We start from the raw sequence: 23,752 nt of genomic DNA, 5'->3' as shown, positions 1-23,752 counted from the left end.
TATGGTGTTAGGTTAAGAGTCTTGTAAGGACAGGTGATCCTTTGAAACAGTGATAAGGGGAATAGGAAGAACTGGTGAACAAAGGACAAGACTAAGGATTCCCATGCTGACATTTCATTGAGAGTCCAGATAAGATGACTTTTCCTTAGTAGTACTTGGCCACCCAGTATGGACACAGAGAAAGTCAACTGTGAGACAGATCTGGTAATGAGGCTCCCCAGCCATTCTGTAGACAGACGAGGATGTTAAGGAATCAAGTGCACAGCTAACAGAGTGGTCTAGGCTAGTGCCAGGACGGTCTGGGGCTGGTAGTCTAGGAAAATTTAGGGCAACAAAGAGCAGGTTTGGTGGGAGCAGGAGAATAAGAGCTCTACTTTCCCACTTTCATCTCAGCCCTCTTGTGAGAGGCCTAAAAGCCTCTACTTGCTACAGCAGCAGTTACTGATGGAAAACCAAAATAAAACAGAGACAGAGAACTCATTATTTCAAAATTCCTTTAACTCTTTTCTTAAAGACACAAATCGTCTAAATCATCCCCCACAAGCCCCTTTAAATTCCAAGACTAAGAACAAAATTATGGTTAAATGTTTAACTAATGTTTATTATAGCTAGCATGTTGGTTTTAGAAAGGTCAAATTTATGACACAATGAAGTAATATTTTTCACATTCTGTGAGTCTATTTTATAGCACATTGGGGCCCACAGTATAATAAATGTCTTCTATTATTTTGTAAGATTCTTGTATGCAAAGCTGTGTAGGGCAGTAATAATATGGAATTTCAAATCAACTGAGCTGGCGTGAACCTTAAGGCGGGTCACTTTATCTTTCAGGACTTCACCCTTCAGACTTGTAAAATGAAAACTAGGGATAAATCTCCAAGTTTCTTTACAGGTTAAAAAAAATGAGCATAATTTAATATTTTTAATTACTACCGAATCGATAGAGTTACCCCTTTTCTTTTATGATATATTTTTGGTCCGAGCTATAATTTACTGAGTCTCAGTCCTTGATCAGGAACACAGACTCCAACGATAACACTGTCTCTATGGAAAATAGAATCCATTTTACCACAATTTACTTTATGTTCCAATTTCTCCACTCTCTGCCCACATTTACTCTTTGGAGGCTGCAACTCCAAAAGTTCAGAGATAGTTGTTCACCATATTGTGACCATGTGTCTCTGTGGAGACTCCATATTATGTTGTCTCCACTGACCCCAGCTCCTGATTTCATGGGTGAGTGCTCTACAGCACCCCTTGCACATTTTAACTTGGATTTGTCATTGAGGGCAATATCAGAAAATGCCTATAAAGCATCTATTCGAATGCCTGAGATGTTGGGGGCTCTCCACAGAATACGCCTGATACGTTGGGCAGCATAATGTATGGGAAATAATCAAAATACTGCCTTATTTTTGTCCCCCATTCAGATGTTTCTCCTGTCACTAGATGAAAACTAAGCAGAACCCATGGCTCACTCTTGGGTTACAGAGGGTCCCACAGTCACTTTAAGTCACAAAATACAGTCTTGATTCAAAATTAAATTGTCTAGTTCTAAGAGATTAAGCAACTCTTCCCTCTTTATTCAGAAGATAACATTTCCTTTCATTCCCTACATGCTTAGGCCATCAGAGTCCAGGAGTGGGAGGGAAAAGGGGAGGAGAGGTAAAGGGGAGAAGCAGAGTTCTCATTGGACTGGTGACTGATGCTGTCCCCAGTAAACCCGGCAGGTGCTTAATGCTGACTCTTGCCCTCCTATCAGTTTTCTTGTCTGGACTGTTCCTGGAAAATTCCCCATACACATTTTCCTTTAACTAATTCTCTTCCACCTTCAGGTTACCATTTATTGCTGTTCCACCTCACTGTTTTGGGTGGAGCCCAAACCTCTGGCAAGAGCTTTGCTGGGCAGAAAAATCTCAGACCTTTGAAAATGACCCCATGCCACTAGCCAATGATTTCTTAAATAGAGCACATAAAAGATTGATAAATAGTATTTCATTAGGACCTTCCAGAAAGCAGGAAAATGTTGCTCCAACTTTAACCACAAGAAAAAGCTGAATAGCCTACAACATCAAAACTTTTCTTGAACCCATCGGAGAAGAGGTCATGGGGCAATAAACCAGCCTGAGATTTAAAGAAAGGTAGATGTCTTACCTTTCTGGTAAGACAGACTGGCTTACCTGAGGCAGAGCCCCTGGGAAAGACAAGGCCATCCTAGAAGGGATAAGAAGATTGCAGGTAAAACTCTGTGATGATCCCATAGTTACACTTTAACAATTGCTGCTGTGGCAGAGTGTTAGCTTCTGTATAAAACCCATGGAAGCTACAGACGTAAGGGGAATTTACACCCCTTCACAGGCTTTTCTCTACAAACCTCACAGAATGCTCCTAAGAAAGATGGAGGTCAGGGTAAGCGAGCAGAGGAAGTCCCCTATGGGTGTGCAAATCAGCGAGAGAGGAACAAAACCCTACTGAACAAAAGGCGCTGTGGGTGGGGAGGGATGCAGAGCAGCAAACCCACCAGGGCGCAAGTATAGACCCTTTACAGCTGGGGAAAGGGAACAAAGAAATCTTCCTCTCCTGGGGAAGAAGCAGCAAGCTCTCTCCCTCACAGGAACAAGTAAGACCAGAGGCGAGTCTGGAGTTCATCTGCCCTGGGGAGGAGGGCACAGCTACTGAGTAGGTCCTGGCCCCAAGACCCAGGGACATAGGTCCTGCCCAAGACTGAGGCTGAACCAAGAAAGCAGAATGCCTCTTCCCCAGCCAGGGTAGCAAGGGGCTAGTAAGAACCTACTGCAGCAGAAGGTGCAAGAGGAGCAAGTCTCTCTCTTGGGCTCAGGTTCACAGGGAAAGCCTGAAGCCTACTCCCACCATAAGCAAAGTGCCACTAATTGCCAAAAACTGAAGACAACTGGTGAATGGATAAACTGTGATAAACCCATATCATGGAATACTACACAGCAATAAAAACGACGAAACTATTGACATACACAATAACGTGGCTGGATTTCAAAGGCATTATGCTAAGCGAAAAAAGCCAGACTCAAAAAAGCGCATACTTTACATTTATATGACATTTTAGAATAGGCAAACTATAGGGACAGAGATCAGTAGCTGCCAAAGGCTGAAGGTGGGTTAGGTGTTGACTACAAAGAGGCATGAAGGATGGCTGACAGTGATGGAACAGTTCTACATCCTGACTGTAGGGGAGGTTACGTGTCAGGCATTTGTCAAAACTCAGAACTGTACACTAAAAAGGGTGATTTGTACAGTATATAACTTATACCTCAAAGACATTTAAAATTTAAAAAAACAGAATTTCGTTAAAATTAAGAAGGTTTGTTTATGAAAAAACAATGTTAAGAGTGTGAAGAGACAAGTTACAGATTGGGAGAAAAAAACAGAACCTGCATACAGAATATATAAAGAACATACAAATGAGTAAGAAAAAAAGGCAGGCGATGGAATAGAAAAATGGGCAAAGGACTTAAGTGGCCATTTCACAAAAGAGAATATTCAAATGGCCAATATGCATAAGAAAAGCTGCTCAATATCTTTATTCTAAATGCAAATGAAAATCATAATGAGGTGCCACTACACATCCATCAGATTAGCTGAAATGAAAGATTGGCAACATCAATGTTGGTGAGGATATGGAGCAACTGAAAGTGGCTGCAAATTTATATAACCACTTTGGAAAACTATTTGGCAGTCTTTACTAAAGTGAAACACCCATGAGCCTTATGATGCAGCGATTCCACTCCTAGGTACTTATCCAAGAGATATGAGGGCCTATGGCCACCATAAGACATGTTCAAGAATGTCCATAGCACCATTATCATAACAGCAAAAACCTGAAAGCAACTCAAATTCCCATCAATAGGAGAACATACAAATAAATTGCGGCACATGTATATTATGTAGGAAGTACTACCCAGCTATAAAAAAGAACAAATAATTGCAACATGCAACAAGGACGAAACTCACAGATATGATGAGTGAAAGAAGTATAAAAGAGTATATACTGTATGATTCGATTCATATGAAATTCACCAATAAGCAAAACTAACCTATGGTGATGAATTCAGAATAGTGGTCATGAATGGGGCCAGTATATACTGAGAAAAGGCATGAGAGAGTCTTCTGAGCGGTTCTATACCTCGACCCTGATGGTATTTCTATGGGCAGCATATATTTATAAAACTTTATTCAATAGCACACTTAGGTTCTGTGTGCTCTACTGCATGTATGTTTACCTCAAGGTAATACAATAAAAAGAAAATATCACCTACAGCATAGTTTAAGGACTAATGATAATGTGTGCAAAATGAGTATAAACAGACTAGGAGTATATAAGGACTTGTCGTGGCCCCTGACTACCCTCCACCTTTTTTTTTTAGTCACTGAGTGTTCCTAATCAGTCACAGATGGAGAAGAAACACACATTAGCTCTGTAGCCCATGGTAGATAGGGCTTGATGCAGCTTCTATTGCTTTTAGGTCCTAAGCTTATGCAATGTCAAAAGAAATATATTTTTGTTTAAAAAAATGCAGGGACTTCCCTGGTGGTGCAGTGGTTAAGACTCTGCGCTCCCAATGCAGGGGGCCCGGATTCAATCCCTGGTCAGGGAACTAGATCCCACATGCATGCCGCAACTAAGGAGCCCGCCTGCCGCAACTAAGACCTGGCACAACCAAATAAATAAATATTAAAAAAAGAAAAAAATGCAGAGCAGACATTTTTCCTCTAATGTTTTAAAATAGAGACATTTGTTTCTATATGCTATTAACTGCTATAATATAACATCTACCAGCTTATTTTTTCTATCAAGAGAATATAATTTCTTGTTGCACCATCATCATCCTACCATGTCATTTATCAGTAAATTAATATTTGGGCACTGTATGTATGCTGTAACTCAATACAACTGTGTGTGTGCGTATGCCACATGTATCTTTATTTCTCAACCACAAACAAGCAGTTGGCATTATACTGCAGTTACAGAACTACTAAGTTTCAGAGAGCTCGCTAAGGTCACCAACTCCAGGTTCAACAGTTTCATGGGTAATAATATTGTTGGCAATTTTGTGAGGTCCGACCAGTCCCCTGCTCGGGGAATTAGTTAGCTCCCGGGTCCTGTCTCAGCTTCTCCAGTTTGTATGGTTCAGACCATTCTACTCTTTAAGTATAAGGGGGATTGCCAAATCACAACTCCCAGGCATCCTGCAAAATAAGCAGGTCACCTTAGGGGCAACCTTTACCCACTCAAAAATTCACCTCACATTAGCAGTAAGGATTTGGCACCACCCCAAATCATTATTTTCCTTACTCATAAGTTTAAGGCATGATACAATTCATGTTTGGTGGCCCTTCCAACGCTCCTAGAGAGGCCATATTCACATGGGGCCTCCAGAACTCATGCACCCGTGACCAGGCACAGCAGCCACTCTTGTTTTCAGTTCTGCCACTAACGTAATTCCTCTATATTTCCCTGCAAGCGTCAGACACCAGTGCTCAAGCCTCCAACTACAGGGGTTACACACTCAACTCTCCAAGTCATCCTGGAGGCCCCTTGCTGGGTCTGAGCAGGAGGAAAACCCTGTCTGCTCCCCCTCTCACTCTGCTGAGTGCTCACACACAGCCCATCAAGCTCTCCTCAATGTTTCTCTTCACAAATCCTCCCTCCTCTTCATAATTTGACCCTTTTTTAAAAAAACATCTTTAATGTGAATGAGAGGTCCATGAGTCTGAAGCAGCATCAGACATTTACTTTATAATTACATTCTGCATTTTCATCCAGCACCTCACTCTGATGTACAGCATTTGTGGTTGGTATTGGACATCCTCAATCAAAACTTCAATACTCACCTCCTGTTATAGTAACTTCAGGTTGAACTGTATGAAATTGTTGATTGTTCACAATTTTTGATCTAAAAGAATTTCAATTTCATATGGTTTGAACTAACAATTGTATTCAAAATAGGCTTTTTAGAGAAATGGGACTTTAGGTTGGAATTGAACAAAAGGGAAAAATGAATTCTTAAGTGAATACCCAGGCAAATACTAAAGCACCTTCTGCAAAGCGTCTCACCTTGGCTTTCAGATCAGCACACACTTCCTGTTGCTTTTTCCTATCCTTAACCAACATGTTTTCCATTTCATGAGTTGCACAGGCCTCGGCCACTGTCAGCACAGCCTTCTGTATAAAGTCTCTCCTATTCTTACTCCAACTTGATATCAGGATCTTTCGCTGCTCCTTAGCAAAGCGATATTGGTCACAATATTTTTCATGTTCGACCTGAAAAGATAACAGGTGGTAAACGCTTATTATGAAACTGAGCCTACGCTTTATGTCATTGTTACAAAAGTGAATAAAATGAATTATAACCAATGATTTTGAAAAATAAGGGACAAACATCTTAATAGTAAATACAACAACCAGGACCAAGTACCAGTCCCAGAGTTCTGAGCCCATGGCTAACTGGTGACTGAGGACCAGTCATTAAACGTTTTTAAGTTTTATACAGGATGGAGTCAGACCAGACAGCCCTAAAACAACTTCTACCCCTATATAGCAATGAATCTATGAGCAGAAAATATGATCTCCCCTACATATAATTTCAAAAATACTCCATCTTTAAATCAGCTTTGCTGTATTAACAGTGACTCCAGGTGCTTCAGTTAGATATATGCTAATAAACATTAAAAATTGCCACAATAATCCTGAAAACTCAGTTTGCCCTTGATTACTGAAACAATCAGATGTTCAGACATCTAAACTTGAAGTATTTATAGCAATGACAGTAGCCCTTCCCATCCCACACTCCTGAGGGACATGATATTCTTACATAGGTACCAATAGTTCCTGCTGCCAGTGAATCCCAACCCTGGGAGATTTGAGTCTTGAGGGAAAGAACAGGACGGGAGATAGCCTGAGTAGTTCGAAAAATCTCTGTAGGTGATTCTGAAATACTTATATAAAGGTGTGTCTCCTGCAATTGAGAGTCAGTGCTCTAAATAATTCTTTATTTTGCCAGTATAGACCACATCTCTGAATTTGATACATTACCTAACCCCTAAGCAATGTGAGAAAAGAAGCTAGCAAGCAGCATAAGGTTGGTCCTACCTAAAAAAAATAACTTAGGTATGGTTAATTAAGTACATAATGAAACGGGCTATGGCTTCACTGAAACCAAATATCAGCTTCTAAATTCTGTTTGGTAAACTTCTTAGCTTTATTTCCCTAAGCCAAGAATATGCTTAAAACTTGGCAAACATTAAGGAAGTATACACCATTCAGAAATGCATACTAATTATCCCAATGTAAGAAGTAAATGCAAAAATCTTTATCATATTAATAGTAGGCAAATATAAAAATCTACACAGTTAAAAATGACAGCTGGTCACAGAAGCAAACAGAATCTATAGGGAATAAAAAGAAAGATCTAATTTAGTAAATTAAGAGTTTTGTAAAATCCAGACAGAATGAATTATTATATAACATGTTTTTTACACAACAAGGATTTGCTATAAAATAAAGGTCAGAATTAAAACAAATAATTGGGTGGGGGTTGGTGGGTGGGAAAGGATAAGAGAGGTTGGTCATACTAGTTGTGTGGCCTTTGCCTCAGTTTCTTCACCTGAAAAGTAAGGATAACTATAGTACTTCTCTCATCCACTGTTATGTGCATTACAGGAGTTTACACATGACTGACATAGGATAAATTCTATACACGTTAGTATTGTTACTTGCTTGATTTAAAACAATTACAAAATGCAGAGTATATGATAATATTTTATAGCATGGCCTATTTAAAAGGTAAGAGTCGGACTTCCCTGCAGGTAACATGGGTTCAAGCCCTGGTCCGGGAAGATTCTACATGCCGTGGAGCAGCTGAGCCCGTGTGCCACAACTGCTGAGCCTGCACTCTGAAGCCCACGAGCCACAACTAGTGAGCCCACGTGCCACAACCACTGAAGCCCGCGTGCCTAGAGCCCGTGCTCTGCAACGAGAGGCCACTGCAATGAGAAACCCATGCACCACAACGAAGAGTAGCCCCAGCTCGACGCAGCTGGAGAAAAGCCTGTGCGCAGCAACGAAGACCCAGCGTAGCCAAAAATAAATAAATAAATTTATTTTTTAAAAAAAAGGTAAGAGTCTATGCATGTTTGTTTACATATATGTTTTAAAGTGAGTTACTATGAAATTCACTGGTGACATGGTAACTTCTGTTTCCTTGTCTATGTGACCTTGTCCACTAAAGAATGTAACCATAACTTCCCAGGGAAATTTCAGCCAGGTCTCTGAGTTATGAATTTGGGGCATTTGTGTTTAGACCCGTCTAGGGGGATCAAGTGGAGTTGTGGTGGGGATGGTGTAGGTAGGCACCAGCTCCCAAGGCAAGTGTTGGCTTCCCCACGACTAGAAGGACTGAGGTGTGGTAGGCTGTGTGAATGCAGGAGCAGGCACCCCATTTTCAGGCAAGACTCAGAGATGGCAGAACCTCTGAAATGGGCAGGTGAATGTACAGACACCTGGAGGTCAACACTAGCAGAGCAACCCAGGGGACCATGGTGAAGCTCTCTGTGGCAAGTAAGCCACAGAAGAGTGCATGTGGCCAGAGGGATCTCCCACCTTTTTATGTACCACACTGACCTGAAAAATGGTAGACTTTCAAACTATAACCCTATTATTTTCTAGAGTGCAGAAAAAAAAATCATTTTAGAGCACCATTTAAAGTATATATATATATATTTTGCTCAATAATTATCAATCATTAAAACAATTTAACTTGCCAGCATATAGGGTCCAGCACTCACCAAATCATGCCTCGATTTGTGAGGAAAATGTCTCTGTAACACGTCCAGATACAGAGTCCTTCTGCCACTGAGATCCCCAGGATACTGATCCACAAGAGCCTGGTAAAACCAGTGGTCTTCATCACTTAATTGGAAGTTTCTGGAAGAAATAAAAATGTCACAACACTTTAAGCAATCATGGAGTTGGAGGGACCTCAAACTGTTTAAGCTGTTAGTGAATGATAATGATTATATTAAATAAAGACTTTTTAAAAAATACATTAGCCAAATTAAATGTCTCCTATAGAAAAAGTTCTAAATTATAACACAGTGGGTTCTTTCAATCCTTTATTTGGTCTTGCCATGAGTTTCAGGCATAATTTGAAGAAGTTTAACAATGAGACATAATATTTTTAAAATATTTATTCTATCTTGCCTATAACAATATTTTAAAAATTATGACAAATGAATGAAAGAAATAAATTATTAACTCTACAGATTCAAAAGGAATTTTGCTAATTCAACAAACTTCCTGTTTCTAGACTGGAGGAAAACACAAATGTAGAGAGTCAAATAAACAATACACAAAGGAAACCAAGGCCTGAGGAAGGCACATATTAAGGTTGACTTTAAAAGTAAGTCTAGGGACTTCCCTTGTGGCACAATGGTTAAGAATCTGCCTGCCAATGCAGGGGACACGGGTTCGAGCCCTGGTCCAGGAAGATCCCACATGCTGTGGAGCAACTAAGCCCATGCACCACCACTACTGAGCCTGCACTCTAGAGCCCATGAGCCGCAACTACTGAGCCCGCACACCACAACTACTGAAGCCGTGCACCTACAGCCTGTGCTCCGCGGCAAGAGAAGCCACCACAATGAGAAGCCTGCGCACCACAAGGAAGAGTAGCCCCCGCCTCACCACAACTAGAGAAAAGCCCACTCGCAGCAACAAAGACACAACGCAGCCAAAAAAAAAAAATTAAGTCTAAAATTATCTTTTATTTTACCCGCTCAGCTTCTTGCTTTGTGGAGGTAAGACTAGATATTGGTAGTAAAAAGATAACCAGTGGCATTAAATTTCAGATCACTAAAGAAATCATTTGTAACAGGATCCCTTCAAGTCACCTTCCCAGTAACATATCCATCATGCTCCAAAACACCTTTTTTAGTTCAGAACTTTCCAAGGTACTGGCCTGGTTTGTGTATTAGCAAAGCCCTATGCAAAGTAAAAAGGTTACAATATCAGCTTGAACTCTAGACTGAATTAATGTTTCTTTATTATTCTGAGTTTATTTGCATATCATCATTCCTGTTTAATAAGCTGGAATAATCAAATACGGATGCAATCAGAGGGAATATTATTAGCAACAAATATTTCTTTGATCCAAGATGGAGACTTGCTATTGTTTATTTCTATCATTGGCCTTCTACTTTAAAGTTAGTTGTGCAATTTAAAGAATTTTTACAATATGTCCTCTATGCCCTTGAAAAATATTTGACAATTTAAAACAATAAAAACCTCTTTAAATCAGTGACACTAATGGGAATTCTACCATTCTCATCCAACTTACCCAGTTTCTGTAAAGTATTTCATGATACTGATAAGTAGCAAGAAAGAAACAAAATGATTTTTCAAAGAAGATAACCTTCTCTAACAGCTCTATAATAGGAAGAAAAAGTGGGCTGGAAGTGTTCCATTAGGAAGAAGCAAACTACATTTCTTCTGTATGACATGATAATATATTGCAGAGAAAGAATTTGAGATTTCATTCACTGAACACATTGAGTGTTTGGGGTCTCTCTGAATCAGTTAAGCCAAAGGCTTCTGCAAATAAAGCATCTCAAATAGGAGTATTAAGCCTGGAGAAAGGATTGCCTGAGTGGTTTTGGCATTTAAAACACCCTCAAGTCTTCAGGGACAGTATCTCAGGTCCTCTCTCAAGGAACTCATTTCATTCATGATAACATAAATGCATTTTAATAGCAGAGTTAGCCACATTTCTACATGGCAAGCAATCAGAAAAAGGAATAGACCCAGAGTCGATGTCCTCATTAATGCTTTTAAACTGTTTCTGTAATCAAAGGGACCTGGATACAGTTTGAATTTCCATCTTTATTTGATTACAAGGATAGACGTGTAGGGGTGTATGTGCTGGGGAGGAGGAAGCGACAGAATCTAGGTCCAATAAGCTCTCTGTTCTTTTAAATTGTCATTTATCTATATAAAGGATGCTGTTGGTGCCAGGCTAGATCACCTTGATGAGCTAGAATTCCTATCTTCAAAATGCTGGTAATTCACAGATGTACCTTCCTCCTCTGAAGAACTGTCCTGGGCCAGATGGGAACTGCCTCACCCAGGAGGCTATTCTCCCACCACCTTTGAGAGCCAACCTCAACCAACGACTGGCTGACATGGGGGTACAGAAGGCCAGGCCACTTGCCTCAAGATGAGACCATTCGTGCTCCAGAGTTTCACCGTGGGAGCAAACTGTAACCTGTTTCCATTGAGATCTTCTGCCACAGACATCTTCCCCTCCTCCATCCTGCTTCCCTTACCATCCTTCTCCTGAGAGCACTGCCCAACAAATCACATGTTCTTACAATCCCTGTCTCAGATTTGCTTTTACAGAATTGACCTAAGATAATCTATGAGCAACCTTACCCATAATTGTCAAAAATTATTTAAATTCTTTGGCAAATGGAGAGGTACTTCTAAGCTAATTGTTTTGATGATCTCTCACACTGAATTGTGGTGTAAGATTGTGGCTATCCTCAAAGTGCAAATAGCAAACATTTACAAAAATGGTTTTTAAATAAAAGCACACATTAAGCAGTGTGCATTGCTATAAATAAACATAGCAGCAGCAGAATTTGTGGTACTCAGTACATTTTTATACATTGCATGAATGTATTAATTAGGTACCATTTTAGTGACAACATTAAAACCACTTAAACATATGAAGATAATATAACATTAAAACTACATATTTCAAACCAAGTGTGATATGAACAATGATCACATCCGTTTTGCTCCTATTGATTTTGGAAACCTCACATCTCAACAGCTTTTTCCAATTACCACAATTACACAAATTGTAAGTCATTTTTCTATTAGATGTAGGATAAAAACGAAAAACATGCTTATAAGAAATGATAGGGCTTCCATGGTGGTGCAGTGGTTGAGAATCTGCCTGCCAGTGCAGGGGACACGGGTTCAAGCCCTGGTCTGGGAAGATCCCATATGCCGCGGAGCAACTAAGCCCATGCGCCACAACTACTGAGCCTGCGCTCTAGAGCCCACAAGCCACAACTACTGAGCCCACGTGCCACAACTACTGAGGCCCGTGCGCCTAGAAGGCAGTGCTCCTCAACAAGAGAAGCCACTGCAATGAGAAGCCCACGCACCACAACAAAGAGTAGCCGCTGCTCGCCGTAACTAGAGAGAAGCCTGCACGTAGTAATGAAGACCCAATGCAGCCAAAAATAAAAATAAATAAAATTATATTAAAAAAAACTTTAAAAAAAGAAATGATAATATAAATACTCACAATATTATTATTTTAGAGTACTTATAGCAATTTCCAGAGCTGCTGGCTTAAATTTTGAAGCAAATATTCACATCAGCAACACTATTGGCAGAGTCATGCATCTCCATTAGGATGCTGTCTGTGAGGGAGAAAACTTCCACCACTATATATATATATACTGAGTCTTCTGGGTAGTAAAAATCTAAGATGAATATTCAAACATGATAGCCTCTTCACAATAACAAAGTAGCCATTTCCTACTTGGCATCTAAGATAAAATCAAATTTAACGTATCTGAATTTCTAAATTCAAATCTGGACATTTATCTTTTCTAACCTTCATCTTTTCATTGTAGAAAAAAATATCTATATAAAATAGCAAATTATCCTAAAATTTTGTACTTTAAAAAAATATCTTCAGACAAAAGATCTTTGGTAGGTCTGCAATTTCCATTTTTCTGTCCATCCAAATTTTCTAATTTAAAATGTTTCAGGAAATTTCAGCCTGCAGGAGGATGAGGTATTTATTGCTCAGTCCTTACCCTCCATCCCCCACTGCCAATTGACGTCCACCAATATCATTTCATCGTGATTTCCCAGGATATGAGACAAAACAGGTAACTCAGAAAAGGAGGACAACAGGGCTGTGAGAATTCAACGAGACCAAGGCCAACTGTCTCCATAATTCTACCTGTTTGAATCGTTACAAAAATCCTAACCTGACTCACAATCAACTTAACTACCAGTTTTCTTCATAATCGTGTTAAACCACTTTCCCAGGGTTCTGGTTCCGTGACATCAAAAGACATTTAGTGGGGTGGGGGCAGCCAGCCATGGCAAACAGCCCACGTAGGGCAACAGGTACCTTAACAGCAGGGACAAGTCTATGAGACTAAACACTGTGTATTCAAACTGGCTGAACTTGTCTTATATTTTCTCAGAGTGAAGGGGGCTTTTCAGCAAAATGGTAATTAGGGCCTCCTGATGCTAGCCGATGCAGTTACCAGCATCTGATGACTACCTTGACTGGCAAATGGCCATAGTGAATCTGGATTGAAGAAAAGCTCTTGTCTCTTCAAGTGTAATGCTATCAGGGGAGTGAGCCACTGGTGGAATAATGTGGATAATAGATGGTTCTGACACAATCTGCTTGTTTGGCAGCATTGGGTCTGACCCTCTAGAAAATACAACTTGACACCACTTTTCAAAGTTGTCTTTCCAAATCATACCCATCCAAACATTGAATCTAATCAGCCTGGTTCCTGAAACTGTCTCCCCAGCTATTCACCACCCCACCCCAGGCCTATTGTCCAAACACAAATCTTTGATTTTCAGCCTGGTTTACAGAGGGCCCTCTGGAAGCAGACTCATTTCTGACCAACAGAATCGGCTCCTTAGATGTTGTTTGGGTATGTACGTTGTCTTCCAGGAGATCATTCCCATTTAGCAGTCCTCACTCTCCTGGCTCCCCAGGCTCTGCCCAGTTTACCTACTCAGGTGGGAGTTGACAGCCAGAATAAAGTGGGCTCTTAGGAGTATGGTCAAAATCCACTGAATTGAAGAATCAACAACAACAACAAAAGTGGTCCAGAAGATAAAGCCAGAACTTGTACCAACATCCAAAGCTGCCTTCTTCTGAGGGGTGACAGGAAAGTGAAAATAGGACCCTCCAGAATTTCTTAGAGAGTTTAGGAAGGAGAATCTGGTCAGAAGAGGAGGCTAAGTGATTTATTTGGAAGTTACAATTGTTATTTTCATAACAAGCACTCTGTATCTGCTTTTGTATCTGTTTTTACTTAGATACTGTTTAAAAGTAGTTTGCATGGAAAGCTGAATTTTTTACTTAGAATGTGTATTTTTTGGAGGTAGAGTAGCTGGGATGGTGACAATACACCTAAACCATCTTTTGTGCCTATCTCCATCCACCACTAGTTTTAAGAGGCAGTATAATTCCTAGTGGAAGTTTAGAAATAATATGATCAAGATAAAACAGCTTGTTAAAAGTAAAATGTAATGGCTCAGCCATCCCATATGCTAGGTTTTAAATAATTATATTCATCACAAGAACTGTAAGGAAAAGGTAATTGTAGCAGACATCACCTCTGCTCTTGCTCCTGCTCACCATAATCCTGATTTTATTCAAGATTTACCACCTTCCTGCACAGGCCCCCCACTTCAGGGTAAGTGAGCCCCATTCCAGCCCCGGGAGTGAATCTTGACTGATCTTAAGCCATTCACAAACATCTGTTCTCAAGCTTTCCGTTCCTCTTCCCAGTGTTTGATATAATCATGGACAAAAGGCCCAAAAGGCCACCAAAATGGGAGGAGAAGTCTTCTGGGGGCAAAGGTTTCCTAGCTCTTAAAACAAGTCACAAGGAAGAAAAGGTCCCCTTCTGCTTCTGAGTGTGGCAGTGTGGAACTGCTCTAGTTGTCTGGCAGAAAGTCATCTATCTACCCTGCAGGAAGGCAGGGCAAGAGAATGCAGAAAGCTAGGCCTCACTGTGCTTGGACTTCTCTACCTCTATGCTTCGAATGAAACAAGAAGTCGCTTTATTATTTATGTTACTTTGACTTGGGTTGGGTATTCTCTTACTTTCAGCTAAAGATATCCTATTTGACAGCTGAATGGAAGAAAAATGACTTTTTTAAAAGTCATTTTTTTAAAAAAGTAGCATCCTAGTATTGCTTTGGAAGGAATGTACTTCCTAATATTGTAGCATCCTAATATTGCTTTATGAAGGATGTAGAGATTCAAGAGATGCAGATCCAATGTGGCCAGTGACCAACATCTACAGTGACACTCCTGAGCTGACTGGGAACAGAGAAGTGTTTAACACCAAAGGCCATTTTTAAGACAAAAAAAAAAAAAAAAAAGAAAACCAAACAAAAGCAGCTCAAACTCAAACAAACAGAATCGGTAAAGAAAAGATCATCCACAAACACATTATTTGCTCTAATTAAAAAAATATCCTATTGAGCCAAAATCTGCTTCCATGTACCATTTTACTCTTCACTTTTGGGGAGCAAGAATATTTTTAGGTGCAATAAAGTTGAAATGAATAAAGTTACTTTATATGGATATTATTACTCAATTTTCCAGGTTCAAAAGCAAGAATAATAGAACTGGCTTACTTCTTTGGGATGGGATGAGGAAAAATTTAATTAACAATTATGAGGGCTTCTGAAATTTTAATTGCCACATAAAAACACTTATAATATCACCTCAAACCAACTACCAGTAATCATTAAGAAACTGTAAGACTGGAATATAAGAATGATGGTTCTTTTTCTTAGTTTGTTTTTTCTTAGACATTAACAATGTTCAACTTTATGTTCTTTTATAGGCACTAGTGTTGGAAATAAACACACGCCTGTGAGTGTGGTGATTATAATTTCCTACATTACTAGTTCTCCATAGTCTCAGTTTTAATGATACAGTTTCCTCAAAGGATTATATTTACCCACAGTTGGACTTCAAGGTATAAGGAGTAGGAAAAACTTGTTATTAATTATTGATTTGATATATAAAGTAAGGTATTATAATTTCTCTCATGTAAAAATTTGACAATCCTGTCGATAGAAATTTTAATCTTGTCTTTGCTTATAGTTACACAGATTTTATTATTTAAATAACAAATTCTATCTATATCATCCAGGTTTAAAAATAACATATATCAATTGTGCTGGACACAAATCTGTCAAGCTGCTATGTTTCCATTTTCTCCAATCTGATTTACTCAAGATTAATTTGATTTCATATCCAGCAAAAAAAAAAAACCTCTCATAAATAACTCTCACTCCATCCTGTAAAACCCTGATTTTTCAGTCTCCTGAAGTATTAAAAATGTATATTTATGCAACATTACACTGTATAGTTTCTATTTGAGGCAATTATATCAAGAAGGCAGTTGTGGGCTACAGTGACCCTAACAATAAAGCCTGCTGAACTAGAAATTTATGGCCACTATTCTTAGATATACTTTTCACAGACATTTAAACAAACATAACGTATCAGTAAATACACAGACTGAGTTATTAATTAAGCAAAAGCAAAAATCTAAGACTAATTTTTGGGATATCCTGCAGAAATTGGACCCATTTTTTTTCCTTGATAAAATGTATTCCACCATAGTCAAGAGAATTTAAAATATACTTCATTCCCACAACAAACCCAGAGTAGGTTGAACAATCACCAAGTGTGGCTTTTAGTTCATGATCATAAAGTAATTAAGTATTTTCAATGATGTATTTATTTTAAGAGAAAGCTATGAAATACACATGACAAAAAAATAAAATCACAGTCTGCAATTATTACCTCCCCAGAAGAAATACAAATTCCCAGGTAAGGTTGGACAATCCATGTTGGAATATGCCAAGGGAAAATGGGAGTTGCAGTGATCAAGAACATTGCTTGAGGGGGTCATGTAAACAATGTGACTAAGTGAACACATTAGTGTTCAAATAATTATGCTCCTGTTTCTGAGCACTTCTCCCCTTATTAACCACCCTTGACATACAATCAGCCCAGATCAGAAATGTAGAACCTCAGACTGGACATGACCAGGCCCTGAATCTTTCCAAAAGTTCTGAGAATACAATCTCAGAGAAAAATGCCACCTGCTAATTAAAGTGTTTTAACTTCCTGTAACTTCATCAAGTAAGCAAATGTCAGTGGTTTATTATGCTCCTTTCCCCCTCCTTCTTCTATCTTTTATTCACCAAGCAAGAGTCACATATGTAAGCATATGTTTATTCAAATATTTTTTAAAGAAAATCATGTGAGAGACATAGAAAACAAACTTATGGCTTCCAAAGGGGAAGGTGGGGAGAGGGATAAATTAGGACTATGGGATTAACAGATACACACTACTATATATAAAATAGACAATCAACAAGGATTTACTATACAGCACAGGGAACTATATTTGATATCTTTTGATAACTTAAAATGGAAAAGAATCAAGAAAAGAATATAGATATATGCATATATATGGATAAATGAATCACTTTGCTATATACCTGAAACTAACACAGTATTGTACATCAACTATACTTCAATTTAAAAAAAATAAAAGAAAGAAAATCATGTGAGGCCACTCACTGTTTCCTGAATGCTGGCTTCTCATGCTGGTTTTTATCTATTTCATCTTTTATCTTTTTGCCAATTCTGTTGGCAAAACTGACATAAGTACAGGGTCAGAGCTATGCTATATAAATACTGAAAAATAGAGAGAGAAAGAGAATATGAACAAGGCACTGGTGATATTCACACATGATAGCCATAGCCAATACCTTGACCAACAAGTCCAAAAGATGAATCAAATGATAGCCTGTTGGTGAAAGTATAAATTGTTTCTACTTTCCTGGAAGGCAATATGACAATACTCTCAAAAGCCTTAGAATTTTTCATGCCCTTTGGCCAGCAATTCCATTTCTAGGAATTCATCTAAAAGGATTAACCGTGGGATTACTCAAAGTATGGTGACAAGGTTTTTTATTCCGAGGTTTTAAAACAAGTATCAAAATATGTAATACGTACATATTTGCCCCAAACCAGGAAATGGGTTAAATTTGTGTGGATGAATTATAACAATGTATCATAATACCATGCATGTAATAACAAATATGCTGTAAAGAATATTTAATACAGTGACTTAAAACATAGAAAAAGGTTAGTAAATATTTATAGAAAAAATGAATAATATTGGATCCAGTTCACAAACTGGAAAAACAATGGATAGTGTATTTTTTCATTTTTATGAACAATATACATATATCTGAAATGTACAAAATGTTACCAGAGGATATCTCTGGTGTTAGAAACTTAGATAAGCTTTTAGTTTCTTCTCTTTGCTTGCCTCAACTTTTAAAAAATTTTCTCTAATAAATGTAAAGAGTTCTGTATTAAGAGAAAAAACAATAAGGGAAGTCCATAAGCTACTAACCAGTTATTTTGAAAGTTACTAATAATTAGGTAAATTGAAATAATTTAGTTGAAAAAGTACAACTTTGGGGTGTTAGCAATGTATACACAGAGGGACAAAATTGTTAAAAATCATTGTGGATTTTAGAGAGGGCAGACAGCAGAAGCAAGAATAACTACAATCCTGCAGCCTGTGGAACAAAAACCACATTCGCAGAAAGATACACAAGATGAAAAGGCAGAGGGCTATGTACCAGATGAAGGAACAAGATAAAAACCCAAAAAACAACTAAATGAAGAGGAGATAGGGAACCTTCCAGAAAAAGAATTCATAATAATGATAGTGAAGATGATTCAGGACCTCAGAAAAAGAATGAAGACAAAGATCTAGAACATGCAAGAAATGTTTAACAAAGACCTAGAAGAATTAAAGAACAAAGAAAAAGAGATGAACAATATGATAACTGAAATGAAAAACAGACTAGAAGGAATCAATAGCAGAATAACTGAGGCAGAAGAACAGATAAGTGACCAGGAAGACAGAATGGTGGAATTCACTGCTGCGGAACAGAATAAAGAAAAAAGAATGAAAAGAACTGAAGACAGCCTAAGAGACCTCTGGGACAACATTAAATGGAACAATATTTGCATTATAGGGGTCCCAGGAGGAGAAGAGACAGAGAAAGGACCTGAGAAAATATTTGAAGAGATTATAGTCAAAAACTTCCCTAACATGGGAAAGGAAATAGCCACCCAAGTCCAGGAAGCGCTGAGAGTCCAATACAGGAGAAACCCAAGGAGAAACACGTTGAGACACATAGTAATAAAATGGGCAAAAATTAAAGACAAAGAAAAATTACTGAAAGCAGCAAGGGAAAAATGACAAATAACATACAAGGGAACTCCCATAAGGTTAACAGTTGATTTCTCAGCAGAAACTCTACAAGCCAGAAGGGAATGGCATGATATATTTAAAGTGATGAAAGGGAAGAAACTACAACCAGGATTACTCTACCGAGCAAGGATCTCGTTCAGATTCGATGCAGACATCGAAAGCTTTACAGGACATCCCTGGTGGCGCACTGGTTGAGAGCCTGCCTGCCGATGCGGGGGGCGCAGGTTGGTGCCCTGGTCTGGGGGGATCCCACGTGCCGCGGAGTGGCTGGGCCCGTGAGCTGTGGCCACTGGGCCTGCGCGTCCAGAGCCTGTGCTCCGCGGCGGGAGAGGCCGCAGCACTGAGAAGCCCGTGTACCGCAAAAAAAAAAAAAAAAAAAAAAAAAAGCTTTACAGACAAGCAAAAGCTAAGAAAATTCAGCAACACCAAACCAGCTCTACAACAAATGCTAAAGGAACTTCTCTAAGTGGGAAACACAAGAAAAGGACCTACAAAAACAAACCCAAAACAATTAAGAAAATGGTCACAGGAACATATATATCGATAATTACCTTAAATGTGAATGGATTAAATGCTACAACCAAAAGACACAGGCTCACTGAATGGATACAAAAACAAGACCCATATATATGCTGTCTACAAGACACCCACTTCAGACCTAGGGACACATACAGACTGAAAGTGAGGGGATGGAAAAAGCTATTCCATGCAAATGGAAATCAAAAGAAAGCTGGAGTGGCAATACTCATAACAGAAAAAATAGACTTTAAAATAAAGAATGTTACAAGAAACAAGGACGGACACTACATAATGATCAAGGGATCAATCCAAAAAGAAGATATAACAATTATAAATATATATGCACCCAACATAGGAGCACCTCAATACATAAGGCAAATGCTAACAGCTATAAAAGAGGAAATAGACAGTAACACAATACTAGTGGGGGACTTTAACACCTCACTTACACCAATGGACAGATCATCCAAAATGAAAATAAATAAGGAAACAGAAGCTTTAAATAACACAACAGACCAGATAGATTTAATTGATATTATAGGACATTCCATCCAAAAACAGCAGATTACACTTTCTTCTCAAGTGTGCACGAAAAATTCTCCAGGATAGATCACATCTTGGGTCACAAATTAAGCCTCAGTAAACTTAAGAAAACTGACATCATATCAAGCATCTTTTCTGACCACAACACTATGAGATAAGAAACAAATTAAAGGGAAAAAAACGTAAAAAACACAACGACATGGAGGCTAAACAATACGTTACTAAATAATCAAGACATCACTGAAGAAATCAAAGAGGAAATCAAAAAATACCTACAGACAAATGACAATGAAAACATGATGATCCCAAACCTATGGGGTGCAGCAAAAGCAGTTCTAAGAGAGAAGTTTATAGCAATACAAGCCTACCTCAAGAAACAAGAAAAATCACAAATAAATAGTGTAACCTTACGCCTAAAGGAACTAGAGAAAGAAGAACAAACAAAATGCAAAGTTACCAGAAGGAAAGAAATCATAAAGATCAGAGCAGAAATAAATGAAATAGAAACAAAGAAAACAATAGCAAAGATCAATAAAACTAAAAGCTGGTTCTTTGAGAAGATAAACAAAATTGATAAACCATTAGCCAGACTCATCAAGAAAAAGAGGGAGAGGACTCAAATCAATAAAATTAGAATGAAAGAGGAGAAGTTAAAACAGACACTGTAGAAATACAAAGCATTCTAAGAGACTACTATAAGCAACACTATGCCAATAAAATGGACAACCTGGAAGAAATGGACAAATTCTTAGAAGGGTTTAACATTCCAGACTGAACCAGGAAGAAATAGAAAATATGAACAGACCAATCACAAGTAATGAAATTGAAACTGTGATGAAAAATCTTCCAACAAACAAAAGTCCAGGACCAGATAGGTTCACAGGTGAATTCTATCAAACAATTAGAGAAGAGCTAACACCCATCCTCATCAAACTTTTCCAAAACATTGCAGAGGAAGGAACACTCCCAAACTCATTCTATGAGGCCACCATCACCCTGATACTAAAACCAGACAAAGCTACTACAAAAAAAGAAAATTACAGACCAATATCACTGATGAATATAGATGCAAAAATCCTCAACAAAATACTAGCAAACAGAATCCAACAACACACTAAAAGGATCATACACCATGATCAAGTGGAATTTATCCCAGGGATGCAAGGATTCTTCAATATATGCAAATTGTCAATGTGTTACACCACATTAACAAATTGAAGAAGAAAAACCATATGATCAACTCAACAGATGCAGAAAAAGCTTTTGACAAAATTCAACACCAATTTATGACAAAAACTCTCCAGAAAGTGGGCATAGAGGGAACCTACATCAACATAATAAAGGCCATATATAACAAACCCACAGCAAACATCATTCTCAATTGTGAAAAACTGAAAGCATTTCCTCTAAGATCAGGAACAACACAAGAATGTCCACTCTCGCCACTATTATTCAACATAGTTTTGGAAGTCCTAGCCACGGCAATCAGAAAAGAAAAAGAAATAAAAAGAATACACATTGGAAAAGAAGAAGTAAAACTGTCACTGTTTGCAGATGACATGATACTATACATAGAGTATCCTAAAGGTGCCACCAGAAAACTACTAGAGCTAATTAATTTATGTGGTAAAGTTGCAGGATACAAAATTAATGCACAGAAATCTCTTGCATTCCTATGCACTAATAATGAAAAATCTGAAAAAGAAATTAAGGAAACACGCCCATTTACCACTACAACATAAAGAATGAAATACCTAGGAATAAACCTACCTAGGGAGACAAAAGACCTGTATGTAGAAAACTATAAAACACTGATGAAAGAAATTAAAGATGATACAAACAGATGGAGAGATATACCATGTTCCTGGATTGGAAGAATCAATATTGTGAAAATGACTCTACTACCCAAAGCAATCTACAGATTCAATGCAATCCCTATCAAATTACCAGTGGCGTTTTTACAGAACTAGAACAAAAACTCTTAAAATTTGTATGGAGACACAAAAGACCCCGAATAGCCAAAGCAGTCTTGAGGGAAAGAAACGGAGCTGGAAGAATCAGACTCCCTGACTTAAGACTATATTACAAAGCTACAGTAATCAAGACAATATGGTACTGGCAAAAAAAACAGAAATATAGATCAATGGAACAGATTAGAAAGTCCAGAGGTAAACCCATGCACCTATGGTCAAGTAATCTATGACAAAGGAGGCAAGGATATACAATGGAGAAAAGACAGTCTCTTCAATAAGTGGTGCTGGGAAAACTGGACCGCTACATTTAAAAGAATGAAATTAGAACACTCCCTAACACCATACACAAAGATAAACTCAAAATGGATTTGAGACCTAAATGTAAGACAGGACACTATAAAACTCTTAGAGGAAAACATAGGAAGAACACTCTTTGACATAAATCACAGCAAGATCTTTTTTGATCCACCTCCTAGAGTAATGGAAATAAAAACAAAAATAAACAAATGGGACCTGATGAAACTTCAAAGCTTTTGCACAGCAAAGGAAACTACAAACAAGATGAAAAGACATCCCTCAGAATGGGAGAAAATATTTGAAAACGAATCAACAGACAAAGGATTAATCTCCAAAATATATAAACAGCTCATGCAGCTCAATATTAAAAAAACAAACAACCCAATCCAAAAAGGGGCAGAAGACCTAAATAGATATTTCTCCAAAGAAGACATACAGATGGCCAAGAAGCACATGAAAAGCTGCTCAACATCACTAATTATTAGAGAAATGCAAATCAAAACTACAATGAGGTATCACCTCATACCAGTTAGAATAGGCATCATCAGAAAATCTACAAACAACAAATGCTGGAGAGGGTGTGGAGAAAAAGGAACCCTCTTGCACTGCTGGTGGGAATGTAAACTGATACAGCCACTATGGAGAACAGTATGTAGGTTCCTTAAAAAACTACAAATAGAATTACCATATGACCCAGCAATCCCACTCCTGGGCATATACCCAGAGAAAACCATAATTCAAAAAGACACAGGCACCCCAATGTTCATTGCAGCACTATTTACAATAGCCTGGTCATGGAAGCAACCTAAATGCCCATCGACAGACGAATGGATAAGGAAGATGTGGTACAGATATACAATGGAATATTACTCAGCCATAAAAAGGAACGAAATTGAATGATTTGTAGAGATGTGGATGAATCTAGAGATGGTCACACAGAGTGAAGTCAGAAAGTGAAAAACAAACATCGTGTATTAACGCATATATGTGGAACCTAGAAAAATGGTACAGGTGAACCAGTTTCCAGGGCGGAAATTGAGACACAGATGTAAAGAGCAAATGTATGGACAAGAAGTGGGGAAAGTGGCAGCAGGGGGGTGGTGGTGTGATGAATTGGGACATTGGGATTGACATATATACACTAATATGTATACAATGGATAACTAATAAGAACCTGCTGTATAAAAAAATAAATAAAATAAAATTCAAAAAAAAAATCATTGTGGATTTTCAATAGCATGCAAGATTTAGATCTCATAATTACTATTAGAATAATT

The 23,752-nt window shown here is 38.3% G+C and overlaps 1 protein-coding gene and 1 non-coding gene across 11 annotated transcripts in view; both read right to left on the bottom strand.

The window, feature by feature from the left end:
• CCDC148 (coiled-coil domain containing 148) overlaps positions 1-23,752 on the bottom strand; it is a 408,125-nt gene that overhangs the window by 259,118 nt on the left and 125,255 nt on the right. For all 10 annotated transcript variants that reach the window (XR_003793865.1, XR_003793866.1, XR_003793868.1 and 7 more), the window contains 2 exons: positions 8,821-8,959; positions 6,092-6,298 (listed from right to left, as the gene is read on the bottom strand). Coding sequence is in view for 6 of the 10 variants with exons in the window: in XM_029224755.1 (XP_029080588.1) it covers positions 6,092-6,298; positions 8,821-8,959 (346 nt within the window). In the remaining 4 variants the exon portion in view is untranslated. The remainder of the gene's footprint in view (positions 1-6,091; positions 6,299-8,820; positions 8,960-23,752) is intronic.
• Positions 5,198-5,346, bottom strand: LOC114897354. The gene has a single exon (XR_003794079.1). It is a non-coding gene; the product is annotated as a U12 minor spliceosomal RNA (small nuclear RNA).

This window comes from Monodon monoceros, unplaced genomic scaffold, assembly GCF_005190385.1.
Source record: "Monodon monoceros isolate NGI ecotype Baffin Bay Population unplaced genomic scaffold, NGI_Narwhal_1 Super_Scaffold_16, whole genome shotgun sequence".
In the NCBI taxonomy this organism is placed as follows: domain Eukaryota; kingdom Metazoa; phylum Chordata; class Mammalia; order Artiodactyla; family Monodontidae; genus Monodon; species Monodon monoceros.
This window is presented reverse-complemented; position numbering and strand designations above follow the sequence as displayed.